This window comes from Protopterus annectens, chromosome 1.part2 (genome assembly GCF_019279795.1).
Source record: "Protopterus annectens isolate FY-2018-M chromosome 1.part2, PAN1.0, whole genome shotgun sequence".
Classification (NCBI taxonomy): domain Eukaryota; kingdom Metazoa; phylum Chordata; order Ceratodontiformes; family Protopteridae; genus Protopterus; species Protopterus annectens.
In genome coordinates this window covers 509030932-509052507 of record NC_056727.1, presented here as the reverse complement: position 1 = coordinate 509052507, position 21576 = coordinate 509030932, and the positions used below count along the sequence as shown (strand labels likewise).

At 42.4% G+C, this 21576-nt stretch overlaps 1 protein-coding gene across 1 annotated transcript in view; it reads left to right on the top strand.

Annotated features, from left to right (window-relative positions):
* MRPS5 (mitochondrial ribosomal protein S5) overlaps nt 1–21576 on the top strand; it is a 1107643-nt gene that overhangs the window by 884606 nt on the left and 201461 nt on the right. The window contains exon 7 of the mRNA XM_044057334.1: nt 2043–2089. Within this exon, the coding sequence (XP_043913269.1) occupies nt 2043–2089 (47 nt within the window). The remainder of the gene's footprint in view (nt 1–2042; nt 2090–21576) is intronic.

Sequence of the window (21576 nt, the reverse complement as noted above, 5' to 3'; positions counted from 1 at the left end):
TCATGTCAAGAGACTAGCAGGGGCCTGTGTAGATGGATAAGAATACAGCTGTGGAGAGATAAGATGACCAATACAATTTCTCTGGTAATTAAACTTCACTGTTCTGATTTACTGTGGTAGTAACTTCTTGAAGATATACAGCCATGGTGAATACCTCGTGCAAATATACTTCCTGATGAAACACCAAAATAATTTTTAAGTGAAAAACCTAGTCTTTTTTCTTGTATCATATCACGGTTATCTGGTTTTAATAGGCAGGATCCCTTTGTAACACAGTCTGTTTATTCATTCAACACACACTCCAAGGCTGTTCATTTTCAAAAAAAAAGTTCTTTGTGGCCATCTCTTACCTAAGAAGGGCCCAGTGATTTGGCACTCAGCTTCTGTATATGCCTGTCTGTTTAAAAACATCATCCTCTTGCTTTTCTTCTGTTTTAAGATATCATTTTTCTTCTTGGAGTCTTCTTTACCAGAAGCTTCCAATTTGTCTGCTGGAAACTGTGCAGTTCTTTGACTATACCTGCTGTATTTATACTTTTTCCTGATTCATCTGATGTGTTTGTTGTAGTTCTAGCTGAACACTCAGCTGATTTTGAAACTCTTTGATCTTGTGGTCAGTTGAAGTAGAAAGCATTTATCTGTTCCCTGCTAATTATGCTGTGGTTTCCTCATTATGTATCTCGCTTAACTACCTTCTATGCTGCAATGTTTGTGGTTTCCATTGATGTATCTGTTTCATTCACTTTCTTAAAACGTATCTGGTATTCCTAAAAGTTAAAAAAAAAAGTGTCCTAGAACATAGCATTTTATAAGCACCATCCCTCAGACTTCTCCATCAGTTTGAGTGAGCCCAGCTGCTGCTAATCTGTAAAATTTCCCCCACCAAAAATGGGTAGGATGATTTTATCATTGTACTGCCAATTTATTTCTTATTTTGCTTAAATACCAAGTAAGTTCTGCACTCATAAGTGGCCATAGGCTATGCAGATGATCTTGCCCAATAAGATGAAATAAGTTGTCTCTGCCATGTCATTTTGTTTTCCATTAACACAAGTCATTGAACGTGCAGTCCCTACTTTTGAATATAAAAAACAAGTAGGCTTATTCAGGTTTCTCTGCCTTTTTTTCTTCCCATCCCCTGCGCCTGCCAGTCATTGCAGCCTGCCACTGATGGTCAGCCCATAGTGATAGTTGATTGTTCTGATTGCTGTCAGGTTTTTACCCAGTAGCTATCTGTGAGTTTTCTGATGATGTTTCTAACCTTAACTTGGTAAGTGATCCTACTGTAGCAGGTACCTGCTGTGCTCCATCCCCAAAGAACAGGCAGACGTTCACAGATTCAGACTGCAATGCTTGGCAGAACCACGGACATCCTGGTCCATATATTGTATGCTGTGGCACCCAGCCTCCAATAAGTGTTATTGTAGCAGTGGAGTAAGCAACCTGTTTCCTCCAAGGCTGGGTAAGCAGGCATTGGCCTCTCTCTCCCTCACTCTGTTGTTCATCTTTGCTTGTGCTCAAGTTGCTAGTTGATTCCAGGTCATTTGAGTCGTACCAGATCTTTATCCCTCTACACAATGCTGCTTTGTTCCCTTTGTATTGTTTTTGGCAAAGGCTAGATATATTATTTTTTTTGTTACTGTCCTTTCTACGTTTTGCATACTCCTTACTAGAAGCTTTCCTACCTTTTATTTAAACAAAATGTTGTGCCATTTTATTTTCCTGAGTTGCTTCACATGAGATTTGTTTACCTGTATAGTGTATTACCCAGTGGGAACCAAGTAGTACACTATACAGGTTTATTACCTAGTGGGAACTAGTGTTATGTAATTGTTGACTGAAATGTCCAAAGAGCAAGATCAATTTTTTTTTTTAAGAAACTGGAATTGTTGTAAATATGAGTAAGAAGTGTGTATCAGCAGTTTCATATTGCCTTGCTATCTTGTTTGTTTATTTATTTATTTGGATCAGGTATCTTTGTGTACTATTTAAAGTACACCCAGGACTTTTTTTAATGATTTTTTATTATGTTTCACTTCCAGGCTTTGCAGTAGGGAAAGCCCCTGACAGAACAAACGCCCTCAGAAAAGTAAGTATATGATTATTTTTTTGTTACAATGTTCTAATTGATCTTTTTGTATCCATCCTAAAATGTGAAACAAACATAGTGCATTTTTAGCATACAGTTAACATGGTTGTATTACCATATAGTTAACAGGTCTATTGTACGATATTTCCAATTGCTAAGGCTGTTATTGAAAACATTAGTGGGTTCCATCTCCACCCAGATCAGGCTTCTTTGTAGTTAAGTATGTACTCAACAGGGTAATGGAAATTTTCTTAAGTGATAACCTGACAAAGTAAACTAATAACTGCTTTTTGTCTGCCTATTGGTGCAGTGGATTAAGGCTATGAGCTGTTAAAAAGCCTTTTGTAGTAGAGGATTTTATTCAGTTAGCCTTTGTTTGAGCAAGTTACTTAACCAATACAGTGCTTAGGGGCAATTGGAAATTTGAGCTAGACTCCATAATGGTGTCCTGGACTGCATGTCTGTAAACTACCTATGAAGTGGAACATTTCACAACCAGAGAGATGTTTATGACATAATTATAGGTTTATAGATTAGTACTAGGCTAACTGCCCTTGTGGGACATTTTAAGCCTAGCCAATTACTCCATGCTAGAATCAAACCCTGCACTTTGTAACTGTAAGGTAAATACCTTAACCATTATGCCAACCTCCCACACAATCCTAAGAAAGGCAGGTGAATGCAACCGATAGGGAGAGAGAAAAGTTACAGTAATTTTATTAGAGTTGGAGCTCCCATTGCATGAATTATCACCCAGTGTCACTCAAGCTCATTAAATCGTTTTTGTAGAATGTCATATAACCAACTTCTTAAATATAATGGCTTGTATCACAACAGTAGCTAAGCCGGTTAAGGCTTTTAAATTGAAGAAAATTTTGTTAAAAAAAAAAAAAATTACAAAAAAACTACTGATTCAGACATATGAGGTACTAGAAGCAGTGAAGTCTTTATTTTTCCTGATGCTGTTCCATCAGAGGTCGTCACGATAGTATGGTATATGAAGAATGTCATCCACAACATGTTATATCTGTTATATTTCAGAAAATCCTGATACCATACTTTGAATCAGAGTTGTAGCTGGCTACTCTGACACCCATGGTCATTCCTTGTTTGGGCATTCTAGAAAAGTTCTACCGACATGAGCTCCATTCTCTCTTTTTAAGCTGCAGCAGTCAGACACTACAGCTTATGTCTGCCCCACATGAAGTACTAAAAGTGCTTCAGCACAAATACAATATGCCAGTATTGCACTGAACAATGATATGATTGTCTTCTGCTGACTGCATCCCCTAAACACTTTGTGCCCGGTGAGTGTGTCCCACCCTAGCTATTCTGCTCTGTCATCGAAAAAAAAAAAAAGGTCATCGATAGTATGTGTAATAAAAAAGAATGAGTTTTTCCCCGCTCTCCATTTTTGTTATATTTACAAATGATCACATAGATGGCTTTCAAGCACTTTGTCTTTAATTGTTAACAGACTTGCCAGATAACTGATACTTTAAAACACATAATAATGATATTGCCAGACATATTTCTTATCTGCATGCTTACTTAGGCTGACAGTGCTTATCAAGATTTAGGAATTTATTTCTTATAATTATTTCCTAATTGTATTGCTGACTTTTCATACATGCATTCTGTATACAGTGGTATAAGTGCATCAACACTACCGTCAGTAGCATTCCTTCTGGATTTTGGCCATTTATTTAATAAAATGCTTTATAAACTTTTTATTATGCCTTGTCCCAGATATGTCTGTTTCTTTCAGTGACATCTCAAGGAGGTTAGTGTGGGGGTGCAGCAGTAGCTTTTAATGGATGGATCGTACGGTTGTGTGGTGGTAATCCATTAAAATCTATGGACAACCCCCCCGAACCCCGTTCTGTCCCTGTGATGAAGAGACATATAATCCAACGTGCTGTAACAAAAACATAAATGACAGAAGATGACATGATCTCCACCACTGTTACTAATTTATAGGTAATGGTATGGGTTTTAAATACACACTTCTGGTCCAAATAATATAGGGAGGCCATTGGCCTTAAGAACATGAAGTAAATAGCCAGTGCTGCCTCAGGTAATTGCCAACATCTGCCATACCCAAATTAGCTTTACACTCTGCAGCTACAAATCATAGATGTTAGGTGGTCTAATCTCACCTTCATTTTTACATATGGGTTCAGAGCCGATCCTCTGCTCCGACTCGGCCGATTTCCAAGCTCGAAGACTTCTGGTTGGCTCTTGGCTAAGCAGGTATCCCATGGTGCACCAGTGCAATCCCCAGATCTCGTTTGCAGCGTCGACGAGTTCGGATGTGCTTCTCTTGGCTCTGGCTAAGTCCTTTTCAGTTCTTTACATTCATATTGGATATTGCATATTTAGTGTTATTTAGTGTTGTTATCTTATAGGCCTTTTGCCTAACTTGTCCTTGTGGATTTTTTTTCACTGTAGTAGTTTTAGTATCCTGTGTGCCAGTTAGTCAGACGCTGTTGCGCTTTTTTGCCTAGGTAGAGCGTTTGTTTTGACATTTTTTTCCACTCTTAATCAACAAGGGCTCCTGTTGATTTATTTGTACTGCTCGGACCTTTTTTGGTTAACTTGTTGTCTTTGGCGGGGATCCGCTAAGGTGGTACTTATAGTATTGCTGTTGCAAAATTTTTCCTGTGTGATTAAACCTGTGTGTGTCTGTGTTAAATACTTGGTCTGTTTAAGTTAGAAGACCTAGTTTTCTGTTACATTGGGCTAGGCCCGTTTAACGTAGAGGACCTAGTCCTCATGTAACTTTTCTATTTGTATTTTTGACATCTCAAATGTTTTTCTGTGTGTATCTGTGTTAAATACTTGGTCTGTTTAAGTTAGAAGACCTAGTTTCTCTTGCACCGGGCTAGGCCCATTTAACTTAGAGGACCTAGTCCTCGTGTGAGTCTTCTGCAGGGCTAGGCCCGTTAGAGGACCTAGTCCTCATTTATTCTCTCTCTTCCTATCTCTCCTCTGGTTTTGCATGTGTGTCTGCAATGTCTAAGGATAGCAAGGAGCATAAACTCTCTGGGTTCAAAAAATGCATGAAATGCTCCCAGAAAATGTCATTAATGGATGGCCACAGTAGCTGTGTCTACTGCTTAGGAGCCATCCATTTGCAGGAATCATGCTTGTTCTGTCATGCTTTCTCTCCTAGAGTGTTGCAGGAGAGAAAGAACAAGCTTATACTCAAGGGTCTTCTGAAACCAACCTTTGAGGAAGCTTTATCTAGTTTGTCAGCTTCTTCCAAGTCTACAAATTCTAGATCTGAATCCAAACCAAAAGCTCCTAAAAGGCCTTCTCCGGCATCGGCTGGTGTCTCGCAGCCGCCTTCCAAATTACCAAAATCTGCCTCCTCAACAACTCAGTCTTTGGAGCTGAAGAAGAGCACCATGGTATCAGAGTCAGTCACAGATGCTTCGGTGCTGACTTCTGAACCTTTGGAAATAGCAGTTGACTGTACTGCTCGGAGCCGGTCTGTAGAATCCCTACCGGTCTCCTTGCTAATCAAGTCTCCAGTGCCTCCTAGGTTGAGATCCCCTACTTTATCTTCCAGATCTTCCAGGAGCTTTTTGGAAGGAGATGTGGAGAGGGTAGTACTGAGACTCCTGAAGTCGTCTGCTCTGCCTAAATTTTTGTTGGCTCCGACCCAGTCGGTTCCGGAGCCACTTGACCCAGTTTTGCCCTCGTCTGTTATTCCTCCTCTGAGCCTTGTTGGCCTTTTGGAGTCTGAGTGCTTGTTACCAGCAGAGGAACCCTCGGTTCTTGCTCCCCTTGCTGCTGCATTGGAGCCAAGTTTGGCTCCGACATGCTCGGCTCCGTCCGTCATGTCCAGGGACTGAAGCTCTTCTGCCGGCACCGATGGGGAGGGTTTGAATCTATCTTCTTCGGTTCCGAGCCTTCCCCTCGGTGCTTCTGCCAGGGTGAGCTCAGACTCTGCATCTATCTCGGAGCCGATGGCTCTGGCGCCAACCTTTGTCTCAAAGGAGCAAGGGAGGTCTTCGGAGCCAGAGAGGTCCGCTTTTGAGGTGATGAGTCTGCTGTCACAATCTACAGCCCCTGCTAGTGGTACAAGCACTCTTCCCCCCAGGGCACCCACTTCAGCCTCAGTACCTACTCTCTCCGGAGACAGCAGAGACCCACAGCCTCAGAAGCCACCGGCTGGTGGCTCCTGTGACTGCGGGTCTCTGCAGCCGCAGCCTCAGGAGGCACCGGCTGGTGGTCCCCATTCTTCCGAGGCCTCACCAGAATGTCCCTTCGAGGAGCCCTCCCGAAAGAGGATATGCAAGAGGAAGCATATTGACTCCCAGGATGAGTCTCTGACATCAGACACTGACCTCGAGGAGTCGGAAGGGTCCCCCAAGTCATCCTCTGATGATGTCTCCTTGTGGACATCCTGGAGATCCGTAAACAGAGGTGCGACTGGCTCTCTGGATCTCCAAGATGTCTACTACCATATAAAAATGGACAAGTCGTCAAGTAGATATCTGCGCTTCTGGCTGGGAGCCAGTCATTATCAGTTTTGTTCTCTGCCCTTTGGTCTCACCAAATACATGGCAATAGTGACAGCTCACTTGAGACGTCAGGGATTACAGGTGTTTCCTTATCTGGACAACTGGCTCATGACCGCCCCCACTAGGCATCTACTCGTCCAAAACAGGGAAGCCACCATTCAACTTTGTGCTCAACTAGGGAACTCCATAAACTGGGAAAAATCTGCATTACTGCCCTCCCAATATGTGTTTTTTATAGGCGCAGAGGTAGACACAGTGGATATGACAGTTCGTCTTCCCACCAAAAGAGCACAAAACCTCATCTCACAAGTTCACCGTCTTCTTCCGCTTCGGAAAGTCAAAGCAAAATGGGTTCTCCAACTTCTCGGTACAATGGCCTCAACCATTCTGTTAAAACCTTTAGCCAGGTTACACATGAGAATCCTGCAATGGCTCCTGTCTTCCCAGTGGTCATTCCAATATCTACCGCTGAGTCACCCTGTCCTGCTGACGGAATCATGCAAAAAAACCTTCATTGCTGGATAGCCCCCAACCACTTGTTCACGGGTGCTCCCTTTGTTCCTGCCCAACCCGTTGTCACTTTGACCACGGATGCTTCCCAGGTCGGGTGGGGGGGGGGGCATTATCTTGGCAGGACTGTCCATGGCACATGGCAAGAATACGAGGCTCATCTGCATATCAGTGTTCTGGAGATGACGGCGGTGCTTCTGGCGTTGTAAGCACTTCAGGACCTTCTTCCTCCAGGGACGATTGCAATACAGTCGGACAACATGTCAGTTGTGTGGTATATCAACAAACAGGGCAGTACCAGATCTTACCCACTCTGTCGAGAGGCCATGTGAGTTTGGGAATGGGTGATTTCTTCCCAGCGCTTTCTGCTGGCAACGCATATTCTGGGGACAACCAACGTGATAGCCGACAAGCTAAGCTGGGCAATCGTACTGCCTCATGAGTGGTCTCTAAAACGGGAAATAGTGGAACAGATTTTCCAGAGATGGGGACAGCTTTGCTGCGACCTTTTTGCCAGCCCAGTCAGTGCCAAGTGCAGCAGCTATTTTTCCCTGATTCCCCCTCTTGGGGAAACACCCAGAGATGCTGTGGTCCATGATTGGCCCACGGGTCTTCTGTATGCCTTTCCTCCATTCCCTCTTATCCCCAAAGTGATTCAGAAAGCCAACCTGCTGGGAAGCAAGTTGATCCTGATTGCTCCTTACTGGCCTTGTCAGGTCTTGTTCTCCTTCCTCGAGCCTCTTTTCCTTGGACGATCCTTGGATTCTGGACCCAGTTCCAGATCTATTGACCCACATGTCGGGTTCGCTACATCCCGCTCTCCACACACTCAAATTGACAGCATGGCTGCTCCAGTTCCATCTCTGGTCAGGCTTCATGACGTTTCTTCCTCAGTGTCACATATTCTCTTATCCTCACATAAACCCTCAACCAGAAGGCTGTATGACAGTAAATGGAAAAGTTTTTCTATTTGGGCACAGAAAATGAACGTAGATCCTTACACCGCTCCTATTCCCATGATTCTGGAATTCCTTTTGGAGCTTTTTCAGCATTGATCTGCCGTGGCCACCATCAAAGTAGAGTTGGCGGCAATCTCTCATTTTTATTTAGGGTCCCCAAATGCCAATCTTATGTCTCATAAGCTATGCAAGACTTTCTTGAGAGGGGCCACTTTACTGAGACCACCAATATGTCCAAGTTGACATTCCCTCCCTTTGAACCTTCTCACTCATCTTCTTTAAAATATTTGTCTTGGAAGACTGTGTTTTTAGTAGCTATTATGTCAGCCAGATGTGTATCTGAGCTACAAGCCCTATCTATTAAGCCACCTTATTTAATCTTTCATAAAGACAGGGTGTCTTTACATACCAATCCTTCGTTTGTTCCCAAAGTTTGTTATAATGCCACCTTAAATCAGTCCATTGAGCTTCCAGTTTTCTTTCCCAATCACTGTAATGCAGCTGAATATCGTTTCCACCAGCTGGACATTCACAGACAGCTATGTTTTTATTTGCAATGAACCAAAGAATTTTGGAAGTCAGACCAGTTATTCATTTCTTTTTCTGACTCCAGAGTGGGCTTACCAGTTTCTAAGGTGACATTGTCTAATAGGATTTCTAGTTGCATAGCCTTTATCTACAATTCAGGGGGCAGACGTTTACCCCACAGGATCAAGGCTCACTCTACCAGGTTTCTGTCTACCTCTGCAGCCTTTCAAGCCAGGGTACCACTTGATCATATTTGTGCAGCAGCTACGTGGGCTACCCCTCACACCTTTATTACACATTATAAGTTGGATTTGGCATCCAGGGGAAGAGCATCCTTTGGCTCCACGGTGCTCAGGAGTATTTTCCAATGAGCCACCCAAGTATAAGGCGCTAGGGACGCTGTCCCATATGTAAAAATGAAGGTGAGATTGGACAACCTAACATAAAGAAGTTATGTACTCACCATAACGTTCCATGTTAGCAGTCCATCTCGCCCTTCATTTTTACCAACCCGCCCTCCTGACCCCATCCTGGAAGATCTGGAGGTAATAATTTGATTGTCTTGGTTGGTGACCCTTTAGTATTGGTTTGTTGGTTAGGGGTTTTTCTGTTTCTAGCGAGCAGCAAACAAGATCTGGGGATTGCACTGGTGCACCATGGGATACCTGCTTAGCCACGAGCCAACCAGAAGTCTTCGAGCTTGTAAATCGGCCGAGTCGAAGCCGAGGAACGGCTCCAAACCCATATGTAAAAATGAAGGGTGAGATGGGACTATCAACATGGAACTTTATGGTGAGTATATGACTGGCTTACCAGAATTTCACCTACTTCAGACTGATTTCCATTTTAAGCTGTAGTTTCTGTGATGAAATCATGTACACTATCATCAGGTTTTCTTCTGTATTCCCTAAACATTTTTTTCTGTAAGCATTAGCAGTAAGTTTCAAATATTTGAACACAGACTATTCCAGCAGCAAGACTTTGAAGCTTATTCTGGATCAGGTTGTGATCTGTTGCAGCAGGCCCACATGCACACCTGCAAGCAATCTGAAAAATCACCATTCAAATAATGTACATCTTTGGGAGGTAGGGGGAGACTAGAGCATCCAGAGAAAACCCATGTGGATGCAGGGATGACATGCAGATTCCAAAAATTAAACTGTAGAACCTTTTGCCATGAGGTGACACCACTGCTCCACTCCACTTTGCTGATCAGCAAAATAAAATGAATTCAGATTATTCATTCTGTAATTTCTTGTTTCATGTGCAGCATGTGTAGTGCTGAACTGCCACTAAGAAGATCTGGAGAAGCATTACCCCCAACCTGCAGGTGCCTCTTTGTAGACCGTTGTTCTGATGATAGGGTTGTTGTTACCAGGGCTGGAAAAAAAGAGCACAGCATGGTACCTATTATCTGTAGCTTTACAATAACTTACAGCATTACATGCTTAATAAAATCAAATTCATTACAATTAGTAGTCTCTGACATCCTTGCATTTTTTTTCTTTAACCTACCATAAACTTTAGTGGTATACTCCAGACAAATTTTTCATAATGATCTGTGCTTATGTATCAGCATCACAAGACATCCTTTTCAAAACTGTGCTGAGGAATATGGAACTATTTATACACATCTAGTTATAAAAAAATGCCAGCATGTGAAAATAGTTTAGGAATGCAAAATTATGTATACATATATATTGATATAAAATTATAGTGTCTGAAAATAAAAATTGTGGGCACATGCCAAAACAGTTTGTCAGCCATATTTATTTATTTTGTTAAGACACCATCCCTCCAGAGGAAAGTCTAGCAACAAAGATCCTGTATCTTTAATTTCTGGAGGGGCCTCCCAGCTGCCTTAATTGCAGTTGTCTGTAGCCTTTCCCAATAGTGTTTCAAACCGCTAATTGCCAAGGCTTTTATAAGGATGATCCTGTTGATTCCTTACATCTCTGTTACGAGTCTGTGTTACTGCATCATCTTGTTTTAAGCCTTACAGGTGGAGACTGGCATCTGTGAATCAGCCTAACGTATGCAAATGCTGGTGAGGGATCTAGGGAAAATGTTGCTGTGCGAACAACACATTTTATCCTCTCTTCTAGTCTGCAGATCTTTTGTTGTAATTAACATGCATTACTTGAGAGGATCGTCAGTACCCTAGTCATTTCTGTATACATTTGAGAAGCATAAATCTTTTCCTGGAAAATCTTAGTGGCTCAGCCCAGAACACTTATGTTGCTTCCATAAAATATTTGGAGATGTTCAGAGTAAGTCTAAAGCTGAGTAAATGGCTGTTAATTGTAAGTAGTGTCTGGACAGAAACTTCACCCCATCCAACTGTTGACATTGTTCATGTTTATTAAATTACCTTGTACTATTGTCTTATGTAGCATACTAACAGTATGTGACCAGCACATTGAGGAACCATCATTACAGTCCCATGCCCTTCCAGCACTACCCCATCCTGCTTGGTTCTTTGCTTCCATGTATATTTAAGTCAGTGGTACTCCTTACATCTCAGCAGGTTTCCTGTAAAGGAATTGAAAGATTTGTGGAAGTCTACAAGAAGTGCATCTTCTACTGTAGCTAGTCAAGCCACATGAGCCTTATATGGTCTGGTCACCAGCTCTTTTTGTAACAAAACTCGCTGGTGTCTAATGTATTAAAATTGTCCAGTAATCTAACCAGCATTTTTACACATATTATTCATTCCTTGGGAAGTAATGCTGTTGAGGCTAGTCTCATTTATTATGGCAACTGCATTTGTTTAAACATGATTGCTACAATTCTTTCTTTGGTAGTGCTGGTTGCCACTTGTATTTTTTATTGTAGGATCATAGGAGGTTACTAGGCTATATTTACCCGAGGTCATTTCAGGCCTAGCCATTTCATCCCAACGTAACACCCTAGATCCTCTAGTCAATACCCAGGATTGTATTTAGTAATGACTGCCCATGTCCTGGACGGTTGTGGGCGCTATCTCCGATATGAATTTACAGTGTCTCATCCACTCATCCAGGTTACTTTTGAACAGTGTCATAGAGGTGCTCTGCTTCACATGAATTGGCAGCCTATTCCAAAGACACAGCAGTCATTGGGAAACCAATCTGTCCCTCCCACACGTCCTATTCAAGTTGCAGGCCATATTTAGATTCCTGGAACAGATAGCTCTAGTCCCATTTGATTTATGGATGTGCAGCAAATTCATTAGGTTTGTGTTGGAGATTTCTCTCTAAGCCAGGCTTAAGTCTCCTCTAAGAAGTCTATATGATAGTATAGTGACAGTGACTTTAGTCGGTTTGTGTAAGGCACGTGCTGGAGTCCCTTGATCATCTTTGTTAGAAACTTCTGAGGTCTCCAATTGCTGCAGGTGCTTTGTGCGATGTATGCCAAAAAGGGTGTTATACTCAATTATGGGCCTGATTAGTGATCAGTATAGAGGGGTTATAACCTCCTTTGCTAGAGGCGATGCCTTTGCTAATCAAGTGTGCTACATAGAAGACCATCCTTGCTACAGTAGATACATGGTGGTCAAAGTTAAGGTCGCAGTCTACTTGTAATCCCAGATACCTCACCACTTTGTAGGTACATAGGGTATTGTTAATTTGATAGTGTGAAGGGGCATTGTTTTTACCAAAGGGAGTAATGATGCATTTATTTTATTTAGTTTGAGACCGTGACTAAGACACCAGTCATTGATCTTTGTAAGACCCTCCTGAAGTATACTGACATCATTTGGGAATTAGATAATTGCACCCAGTTTGCAGTCATTCGCAAACTTGGTCAGCCACAGCCTCATAGTTCTGGCTGAACTTCTGAGAAGTATACCAAACAGTAGAGGGCCCAGCACTGACTCTTGTGGCACCCTGCTGGTAACAGGTCTACTGGTTGATGTAGAGTCACCCACTTTGATATTGTGTAACCAGTTTGTAAGTCAATTGGCAACGCATCTTGCAACAAAGGGGGTTTTCTTTCAGTTTGCTATGTTTATCAGTAATGCCTGAGTGTGGGATTGTGTCGAAGGCCTTGGTCAAGTCAAAGTGTTGTGTGTGCACAGATTTGCCTTCGTCAGTGGCTTTGGTCACATATTCGAAGAGATCCACCAGGTTTAATAGGCAGGATCTGCCCTTGATGAAGCCGAATTGGGTTGGATCCAGGGTTGTAGGTTGCCTGTGTCTCAATTTATGAGCTCCATGAAGATACATTCTGTGGCCTTACAGATGAGGCTGCTCAGACGTATGGGTCTATAATTCCCCAGGTATGTTGCTAAGCCACCTTTGTGGAGGGGAATAACTGTTGCTGTTCTCCATTCGCGGGAACAAGGCTGTGATTAAATAGAGTACTTGATGGTGACGCTAGTTCATGTTTTAGTTTGTTTGGAAGACGTGGGATGCCATCTGGTCCATAGAGGCTGTGTTTTTTGCCTTAGACAAGGCTTTAATGACCTGCTCTTTGGATATGTAGGGTGGGGGAGGGAGTTGGGGCAAGGTTTGTAATAACTTTAGAGGGGATAAGGGATTCACCAAATCTGTCCTCCACCAGGTTTGCTCTCTCTGCTGGATCAGTGTGTGTGATACCTTTAGGGTCCTACCTTTTAGGCTGTTTACATACCTGTAAAAGGCCTTATGGTTATCCTTAGCTGTAATTGCCAAGTTTTTCTCAACTTTACCCCTAGAAGATTTGACATGTTGTCTTATTTGTCTAGTGAGGCTGAGGACGGTGCTTTTACATTGTTGGGGCCTCACCTTAGTTTTCCTAGACAGCAACGTTTTGCTTTTGTTGTAAAGTTTGTTGATGCTGGATGTCCACCAGGGAGGTTTATTTTTACTTGGGGCTCTAGCTTTGATTCTGTGTGGAACAGCCTAGTTGAAACATTTGTACAAGTGATTTGTACAGGGGTTTAGTGTAAGCTTTGGTGTAGTTACCACTTCCATCTGGGGGTATGGGTCCTGGAATGAATTTATACCTTCCCCTAGGAGGGTATAGTTTGCCGTGGTGAAGTTCTTTAGTCAGAATTCACCTTTTGTGAGTTCTGGTGTTAGAGCCAGTTCGAAGGTGACTGATTTGTGGTCCAATTTAACTAACGAGGGTCCAGCAGTTGCGGTGGCACATCTGTTTGTCATGTTAGTAAAGATCAGATCTAGTATGTTTGTTCCTCTTGGGGTTTGAACAATTTCTTCTGGAACATTTGAATTAACAAAGTCAAGGAACTTTTGCTCTAGTGAGCTAGGGCTAGAGTAGGGTCACCATTTGATGTTGGGATAATTGAAATCCTCCTTGACCAGAGTGTTTGGCAATATTTGGATTGACTTCAGTTTTGGTCAAGTAGTCCTTGTGTGCAGTGTGATTCATGGAGGGGGAATCTATAACTAGCTACGACTTGAATGGAGGTCTTACCCACAGTGATCTGAACTTGGAGTAACTCCATGGAGTTGTCCTGTCTAACTAGTTAGTATGTGAATTTGTCTAATGTAGATAGAAACACCACTTCATTTGGTTCTCACACATTCGTTTTGCAGTCTGAAGGTGTGGAAGGTATTGTAGCCTTGCAAGGCTGGGGTACTCTGAGGCCTTGAACCAGGTTTCTGTGATTGCACAGACATCTGCATCCTCCATCTGCATCCTCCATTGATATTAATGATTCCAGGGTGTGCAGTTAAGCTCCTAGCATTTAGCAGTATAACCCTTATTTTGTTATGACTGGCAATTTTCATGCCAGCAATTTTTTTGAGACCTTGCCTAAAAATGCACTATGAGGGTGACAAGAGCCTTTGCCAGCAGCCAAAAGCCTAGTGGTGCCAGGTGCAAACTGTCTCTGACAAAGCTGTTTGTCGGCTATGTCATCCCATGCTGACAGAAACTGGATCCTCTTGGAATGACATCAGCCACCAAAAAAAGGTAAGACCATCAGGGTCAAAGGCATCACCATCTGTTAATGAGTGTAGCTAGCTGTATTGTCTGTGTTTTCCTTCTAGGTTGATTTAATTGTACTGCCTGCTGCTTTGTTATTGTTAGTACTATGACCAAGTCTTTAAACTGCCTTGTGTGTCATGTCATTGATCCAGTGGTGGTGGTGATGTACTACATAGTTCTTATTATTGTTTCTTTTCCATAATGTCATTAATCTGTAGAGTGACAAATTTTGGTTCACCTCTTTGAAATGTTTGGAATGCTTCACATTCCTGTTTTAAGTCTCAAAGCCAACAGTTCAGGTGAGCTCAGTTGTTTTGCCCATTAGAAAAAAGTTTAAATCTCTTCTATCCGCAGTGTAGTTTGGGATATTATAAATCAGTCATGTTTTTCACATCTATGCTCTTCCCTTAAGGTATCATCTCTGCTTTCCCTGTCTTCTGATTGCATTTCTTTTCCATTTTTTTAATGTTTCTGGTCATCCTTCAGTTTTCTTCTCAATAATTTAAATTTCTGTGTAATTATTATTTTAAAAGCTTCCCTTCTTGTCTGCTATACAATGTCATCAGATTCTTCACCCCTCTGTGTAAACTGTTTCACCTGAACATTCCACAGCTTGAGCAGGTTTTACTAGTAAAGAATTTAATCTCTAACTACTTGAACATATGCTTGCATTAATGCCCAACAGGGTGTGTGTTATTGTGTAAATAAATGCCCAGGGATGTTCTGAGACCTGAAGCCACAGGCAGAGGACCTCTACAGGGCATTATTGTGCTTAGAGAATGGGCTATATGTTAACTTGTTTTGTATATATTTTTTAATCCATGTGTAATATTTTAATGTAAAACAGTTCCTCTGCCTAATTTTTCAAATTTGCTGTAGTATGTGTAACTGTTGGAAGTATTTTGCATCCAGAATATAACTTTGGTAAATATTTAATGTCTACACTCACACTCAGACTCACACTTACACACACATTCAAAGGCAGTGTACAGTTAAAACGCACATGATTAAACTCTTAATAACAGCATTTAGAAGTTTCATAACTGCATACTTCTCAACTATCTAGTTTTTTGCAGAATTTCCAGATTTTTACCTCGTGTTTTTTTTTTTTCTGTTTCTCATATGAAATTCATGAAGTCACTAAGTAATGACAAACATTTGAGTTTCAGAGTTAATATCCTTCAAAAATGTTCATGATAAAACAAATTCTGTTATTCTAGCAACTTTCTAATTTTATAAGAGCGATATTTAAAATCTGTCCCTATTTTTGTACCTTTGTCCACCCCATTATTTTAGGCTTTGTCCAGATTTTTTGAGCTAAGAGGTTCAGAGGTGTGCATTTAAAGGAAAATGTGCTTGGTGACTGTTGCTGCCACTGCATGATCGATTTCTCTCCCTTCTGCTTTCATGCACACAAGCATACATACACTCATACATGCAGACACAAGCATAAATATACACACTTTTACATTTTTAAGTTTCTTTTTGTTTTAATGTTGCACTCACTAAACAGCAAAAGTGCTACTTGGTGAGCATATGGCAGTTGTTAGCTTTCTTACAGTCCAAGCTCCACTACAGCTTAATATGCTGCTTTGAAGCGATGGACTCTTTTGTTTTTTTTTTTTTTTTTTTTTTTTTTTTTTTCCAATGGGCATTGCTTGGACATTAACACCCTGCTGGAGAACATTTGATGTCCTTAGTCACTGCAGCAGTATCCCTTACATGAGGGATTTCCTGCCATGGAAGCCCTAATGGAGGCCAAGTATACCAAAGCCTACTATTGCTTTAAGGTATGCCGAACATCATCTGTACACTCCTCGCATAGCGTAGGGCATCATAAAGATGACATTCAGGCATACCATCCTCAGAACTTCTTTGCCACCAGTCCAAGCACTTCTTCCGATCGTTGGCCAAGTACCCTGTTCGGTTTTGTTTTTTCTTGGCTTTTTTGTCACTGTTAGGAGTTAATATCATCCAGGGAAGGGTAAATCCCAGTGCGATAGACAGATCCCCCATGAAGACTGCCACAGTAAGTGTCTTTTCTGCCTAGGAGTTTCTCACAACCATACGTCCTGTTTGATTTGTCAGCCATTTGTACCGAAAACCCTTCATAGTAGGCTTTCCTCGCTTTCTTTGCATCTTGAGAACCTGTGCCTTAAGCTTCTCGCTAAAGGTAGTGGAAGGAACTTCCCTTCCGAGGGTCAGCCATTAGGGAAGAAGAAGGTGAAAAAGAATTAAGACCGGAATCTTCCACTGTCCAGTCTCTGCTGGGTGTTTTTCCTGAGGTCGGTGATAACCCAAAGGCTCACCTAGCTTTGTTGTCAGATTCCTGTGCCAAAACTGGGTTGGAGGCCGGCAAGGATCTGGCTTGCAGCACATCTGAGGCTTTGCAGGCATCCATTTTGGATGTTCAGAGGGAACCATGGTTGATTATTTCTGTGGGGCCTAGAGGGGTGTTCAACAGATTCTAGTTAGAAAGGAAATTCCTACTACAGTTATTTTATGCCATCCGGGGTCAGAGCCTTCTATTTTTTTGGGGGCAGATGTTCCTTTAAAAAAGAAACAAAAAAAAACTACAGTGCAATGAAAAAGTATTTGCCCCTTCCTGATTTCTAATTTTTTTGCATGTTTGTCAGACTTAAATGTTTCAGATCATCAAACAAATGTAAATATTAGACAAAGATAACCCAAGTAAACACAAAATGCAGTTTTTAAGTGCTGATTTTATTTATTAAGGGAAAAAAAAATATCCAAACCTACATGGCCCTATGTAAAAAAAAATAATTGCCCCCTAAACCAAATAACTGGTTGTGCCACCCTTAGCAGTCACACGTTTGCGATAACTGGCAATGAGTCTTTCACATCGCTGTTGAGGAATTTTGGCCAACTCTTCTTTGCAGATTTGTTTTAATTCCATCATTTGGAGGGTTTCCGAGCATGAACCACCTTTTTAAGGTCATGCTACAGCATCTCAATTGGATTTAAGTCCGGACTTTGACTAGGCCACTCCAAAACCTTCATTTTGTTTTTTTTAGCCATTTAGAGGTAGACTTGCTGGTGTGTTTTGGACCATTGTCTTGGTGCAGAACCCAAGTGCGCTTCAGCTTGAGGTCACAAACTGATGGCCGGACATTCTCCTTAAGGTTTGTTTTAGAGAGCAGAATTCATGGTTCCATCAATCACAGCAAGTCGCCCAAATCCAGAAGCAGCAAAGCAGCCCCAGACCATCATACTACCACCACCATGTTTGATTGTTGGCATGATGTTCTTTTTCTGCAATGCTGTGATGTTCTTCGTGTTTCACTATTGCAGTCATCACATTTGGGTTATCTGCTTGCAGTAGCCCTCAGTCGGCCTGATTGTCATAGTTTTGGGTCCTGCGTCAGTTGCTGTCTCATCTTCCATTACGTCAGGTAGTCAGGGGTATAAAGCATGCAGCCGATGCCATTACATCAGTCTTTCTTACGGTGCAGTGCCCATAGCAGAAGCAGTTCGCAAGTGCCAGTCGGCCGACTCCTGAAATTTTCGTTTTCGAATTTCAGATATGAAGTCTACAACGAAGCTAAGTATCCCATTGAGAATCCTTTTTCTTGCTCTGTCTAAATCAATGTCAGTAAAAGTTAATCATTGTATTTCTTGTGGAAAGCAAATACCTCTTAAGATTTTCATTTGTACTGTATTCCTTGCTTGGGCCCAGACCACGACGTACCTCACTGTCGGTTTTGTGCCTTATTCAAACCTCGTACTATTCGTCGTCTGTTCATTTACGCAACTAAATATTTTGGTACTCGGCTCAGTTATCCAGAAATGGCTTTGGTAAGCCACCCAACTACAGACATTCCGAAAAAATGCAAAGATAAAGACAGAGACAGACCACATAGTTCCAAAGCTGCCAAAGACGCTTCTCCTAAGCTAGTCGGCAGTTCGCCGGTACTCAGTGAGATGCTTTCACAGCCCCTGATTCCCGCTACTTCAGATTTGCAGGCCTCTACTGAGACCTATTCAGAGTCCGGTATGCCGCGAGATGATGCTTCGACTGCTGAACCTGCAGATGTGTCTACCTTGGATGGGTCCGAAGCAGCTGTGCAGGCCTCGGCTTTTGAGGGTCTATTCAGGCCTACTGACTTGCATATTAAACCAACGCCATCTTCTTCTTCAAGGCCTAAAACTCGATCCATGCCTAGAAAACCGACGCCCAGACTGCATGGTCAGGCCCCATGCCTAAAAAACAAGTATGAATGGCTGAAGACCTTATTACTCTAATCAGGGGAAGCCACCATTCCCCCTCTAAGAGACCTAGGACTGATTTTCCTTCTGATTCTTCTGATCAGGATTCTGAAATTTCTGTTTTCTCTGATGACCAGGACTTTCCCTTATCTACCTATGAGGACTTGATGCAGAGGACTCCATTCCCTCTGCTTCCCCTCCAGAGGATTTCTCTTTTGGTGAAACCTTGCATACTCATTGGGAGCATTTTCGCTGGGAAAGCCAGGAATACTCTGACTCCAAAAAGAAGCTTGGGGAATTCTTACTCCTACCTCAACACAGGCCTTTAGCTATCCCTCCTATACTGGACATTGTAGATGATGCCTTCTCGGAATCTAGCCTGGCCCCTGACTCTGTACCTCCTGCTCCCAGAAAACCTGATCGGTATTACAGGGTACCTGACTCACAAGTTCCTCTTTAAAAATCCTTCTGCAGATCCTGAGACCATTTCACAGGGACGCAAGGGCATTAAGGCTACTACTACCAAAAATCCTACCCTCTCTGATAGAGATTCCAGGGCGCTGGATAGCTGGGGTAAGAAGGTATGCACTTCTGCAACCTTGGCCATTAGGGCCTTAAGCATGTCAGTTTCATATGTTAAAGTATCAGCAGCATAAACAGAAAATGATGTTGATTCCTGACTGTGCTGAAAATAAAGATTTACAAGATTTAATGCATTCTGCTGAATAAGTTAGAAAACATACTTTGCAATGTGGTTTTGATTCATTATAGGCATCTTGCAGGGCTGCTGTCACTGGGTCTGTACTTAGAAAGCATGCTTGGCTTAAGGAGCAATCTTTGCCAGATCATGTTAAAGCTAAATTACTGTATGTTCCCTTAAACCAAGACCGCCTGTTTGGCAACAAAGCAGAAGTACTTGGAGGAAAAAGCTAAATCTATGCAAACTGTTAAAGATTTCCTGCAAGTACAGCCTCCCAGATTTAGTAGGCATTGGCCCTCTAAGAATTGGTCCTTTCCTACCTCTTCCAGGCCTTCTCAGTCCAAACCCAGAACCAGCAGAACTCCCAGGCTTCAGTCTCAAGGTACTCACAGGCCTAAGCAGTGGGGGGCTCCCACTTCCAAAGCAGGGAGTAGTAAGACTCCCCCCTGTGGTAAACTATCTCAATGACTTAACTTTAAGTCTTCCAAGTCCTGCTCAACTGACAGTTCCTTTAGGGGGGAAAGATTGCCCTGCATGCAAAAAAATGATTTTAAATATAGTTTCTCAAGGATACAGATTTCACTTCCACTCCTTACCAACCCCAAGTGGTTGGCCAGACCTACCCCCAAATCAGTGGGCAGAGGCTCAAAAGCAAATTCTCACTCTTTTAAGCATCGGGGCTTTTCAACCTGTCCCAGAAGAAGAATGGGGGCAAGGTTTCTACTCAAGACTTTTCCTGGTACCCAGAAAAGACAGTTAATGGTGTCCTGTCTTGGACCTGTCTATCCTAAACACATTTTTGGTAATCCCAAAATTCAAGATGCTAACTCTTCATCAGCTGCTTCCCATGTTAGGCAAATATGCCTAGTTGGCAAAGGAAGCCTACCTGCACATCCCAATAAGGGAATCTTGCAGAAGATACCTACGCTTCAGAGCAGACTACATGCACTATCAGTTCTCTGCACTGCCCTTTGGCTTATCTACTGTGCCCAGGGTATTCTCAAAGTGCCTAGCTCCAGTCATTGCATTTTGCAGGTAAAGAAATATTCAAATATACCCATACCTGGACGATTGTCTAATTCAGGCAGAAAGCCAGGACATACTATTAAATCATCTGGCATTTGTAAAGAAATTGCTAACGTCTCTGGGGTACACCATAAACAAAAAGAAATCACATGTTGTACCCTGCCAACAAATTATATTCTTGGGAGCAAGCTTGAATACAACTTCCCAGATGGCCTATCTCACGCCAGAGAAACAAGTTCATTTGACAGTCTACTTCAAACTACTGGCCACAAAGACCCAGCTATCTGCAAGGAAAATACTGCTAGCCCTGGGGTTCATGACCTCTTGCATTCTACTAATTCCATATGCAAGACTGCATATGAGGAAATTACAATGGTATCTAAAAAGCCTATGGTGTCAACATTCTCAGGATCTAGAATCAATGATTCCTATCATACCTAGTCTACAGATAGAGTTCATTTGGTGGGCAGAGGCCTGCCACCAAAACAAGGGACTGCCATTCACTCTACCCCCTACCGCCCAAACCCTAACAACAGACGCATCAAATTATGCATGGGGGGGGGGCTCACTTGGCAGGGCATTGCATTCAGGGCAAATGGAACCCAAATCAAATGCACCTGCATATCAGTCAAAAAGGAATGTTAGCTGTACAGAATGCTCTGACAGTCCTCAAGGACCACATTCTTCCAGGACAATTATTGGTAAAGATGGGCAACACCACTGTTATGTGGTACATAAGCAGGGGGGGAACCCACTCCTACCCTCTCTGCAGACTAGCCATGGCTCTGTGGAAAACAGCCTTGAGCTACCAAGTGCACCTACAGGCTCATTTCCTTCCAGGAAAGCTAAATACACTGGCAGACAACCTAAGCAGAAATCTCATGGACCCACACAAGTGGAAACTGGAACCAAAGATATTCAACATGTTGAGAAACAAATGGGGGAGCCCAGAGATAGACCTGATTGCCTCCCCCCAGACCTACCAATTGGACAAATTCTGCACAAGGACTTCCCACAACCAAGCTTGGAAAGTGGATGCCCTGTCCTTCACCTGGAAAAGCCCATCAGTTTATGCCTTTCCCCCTCTGC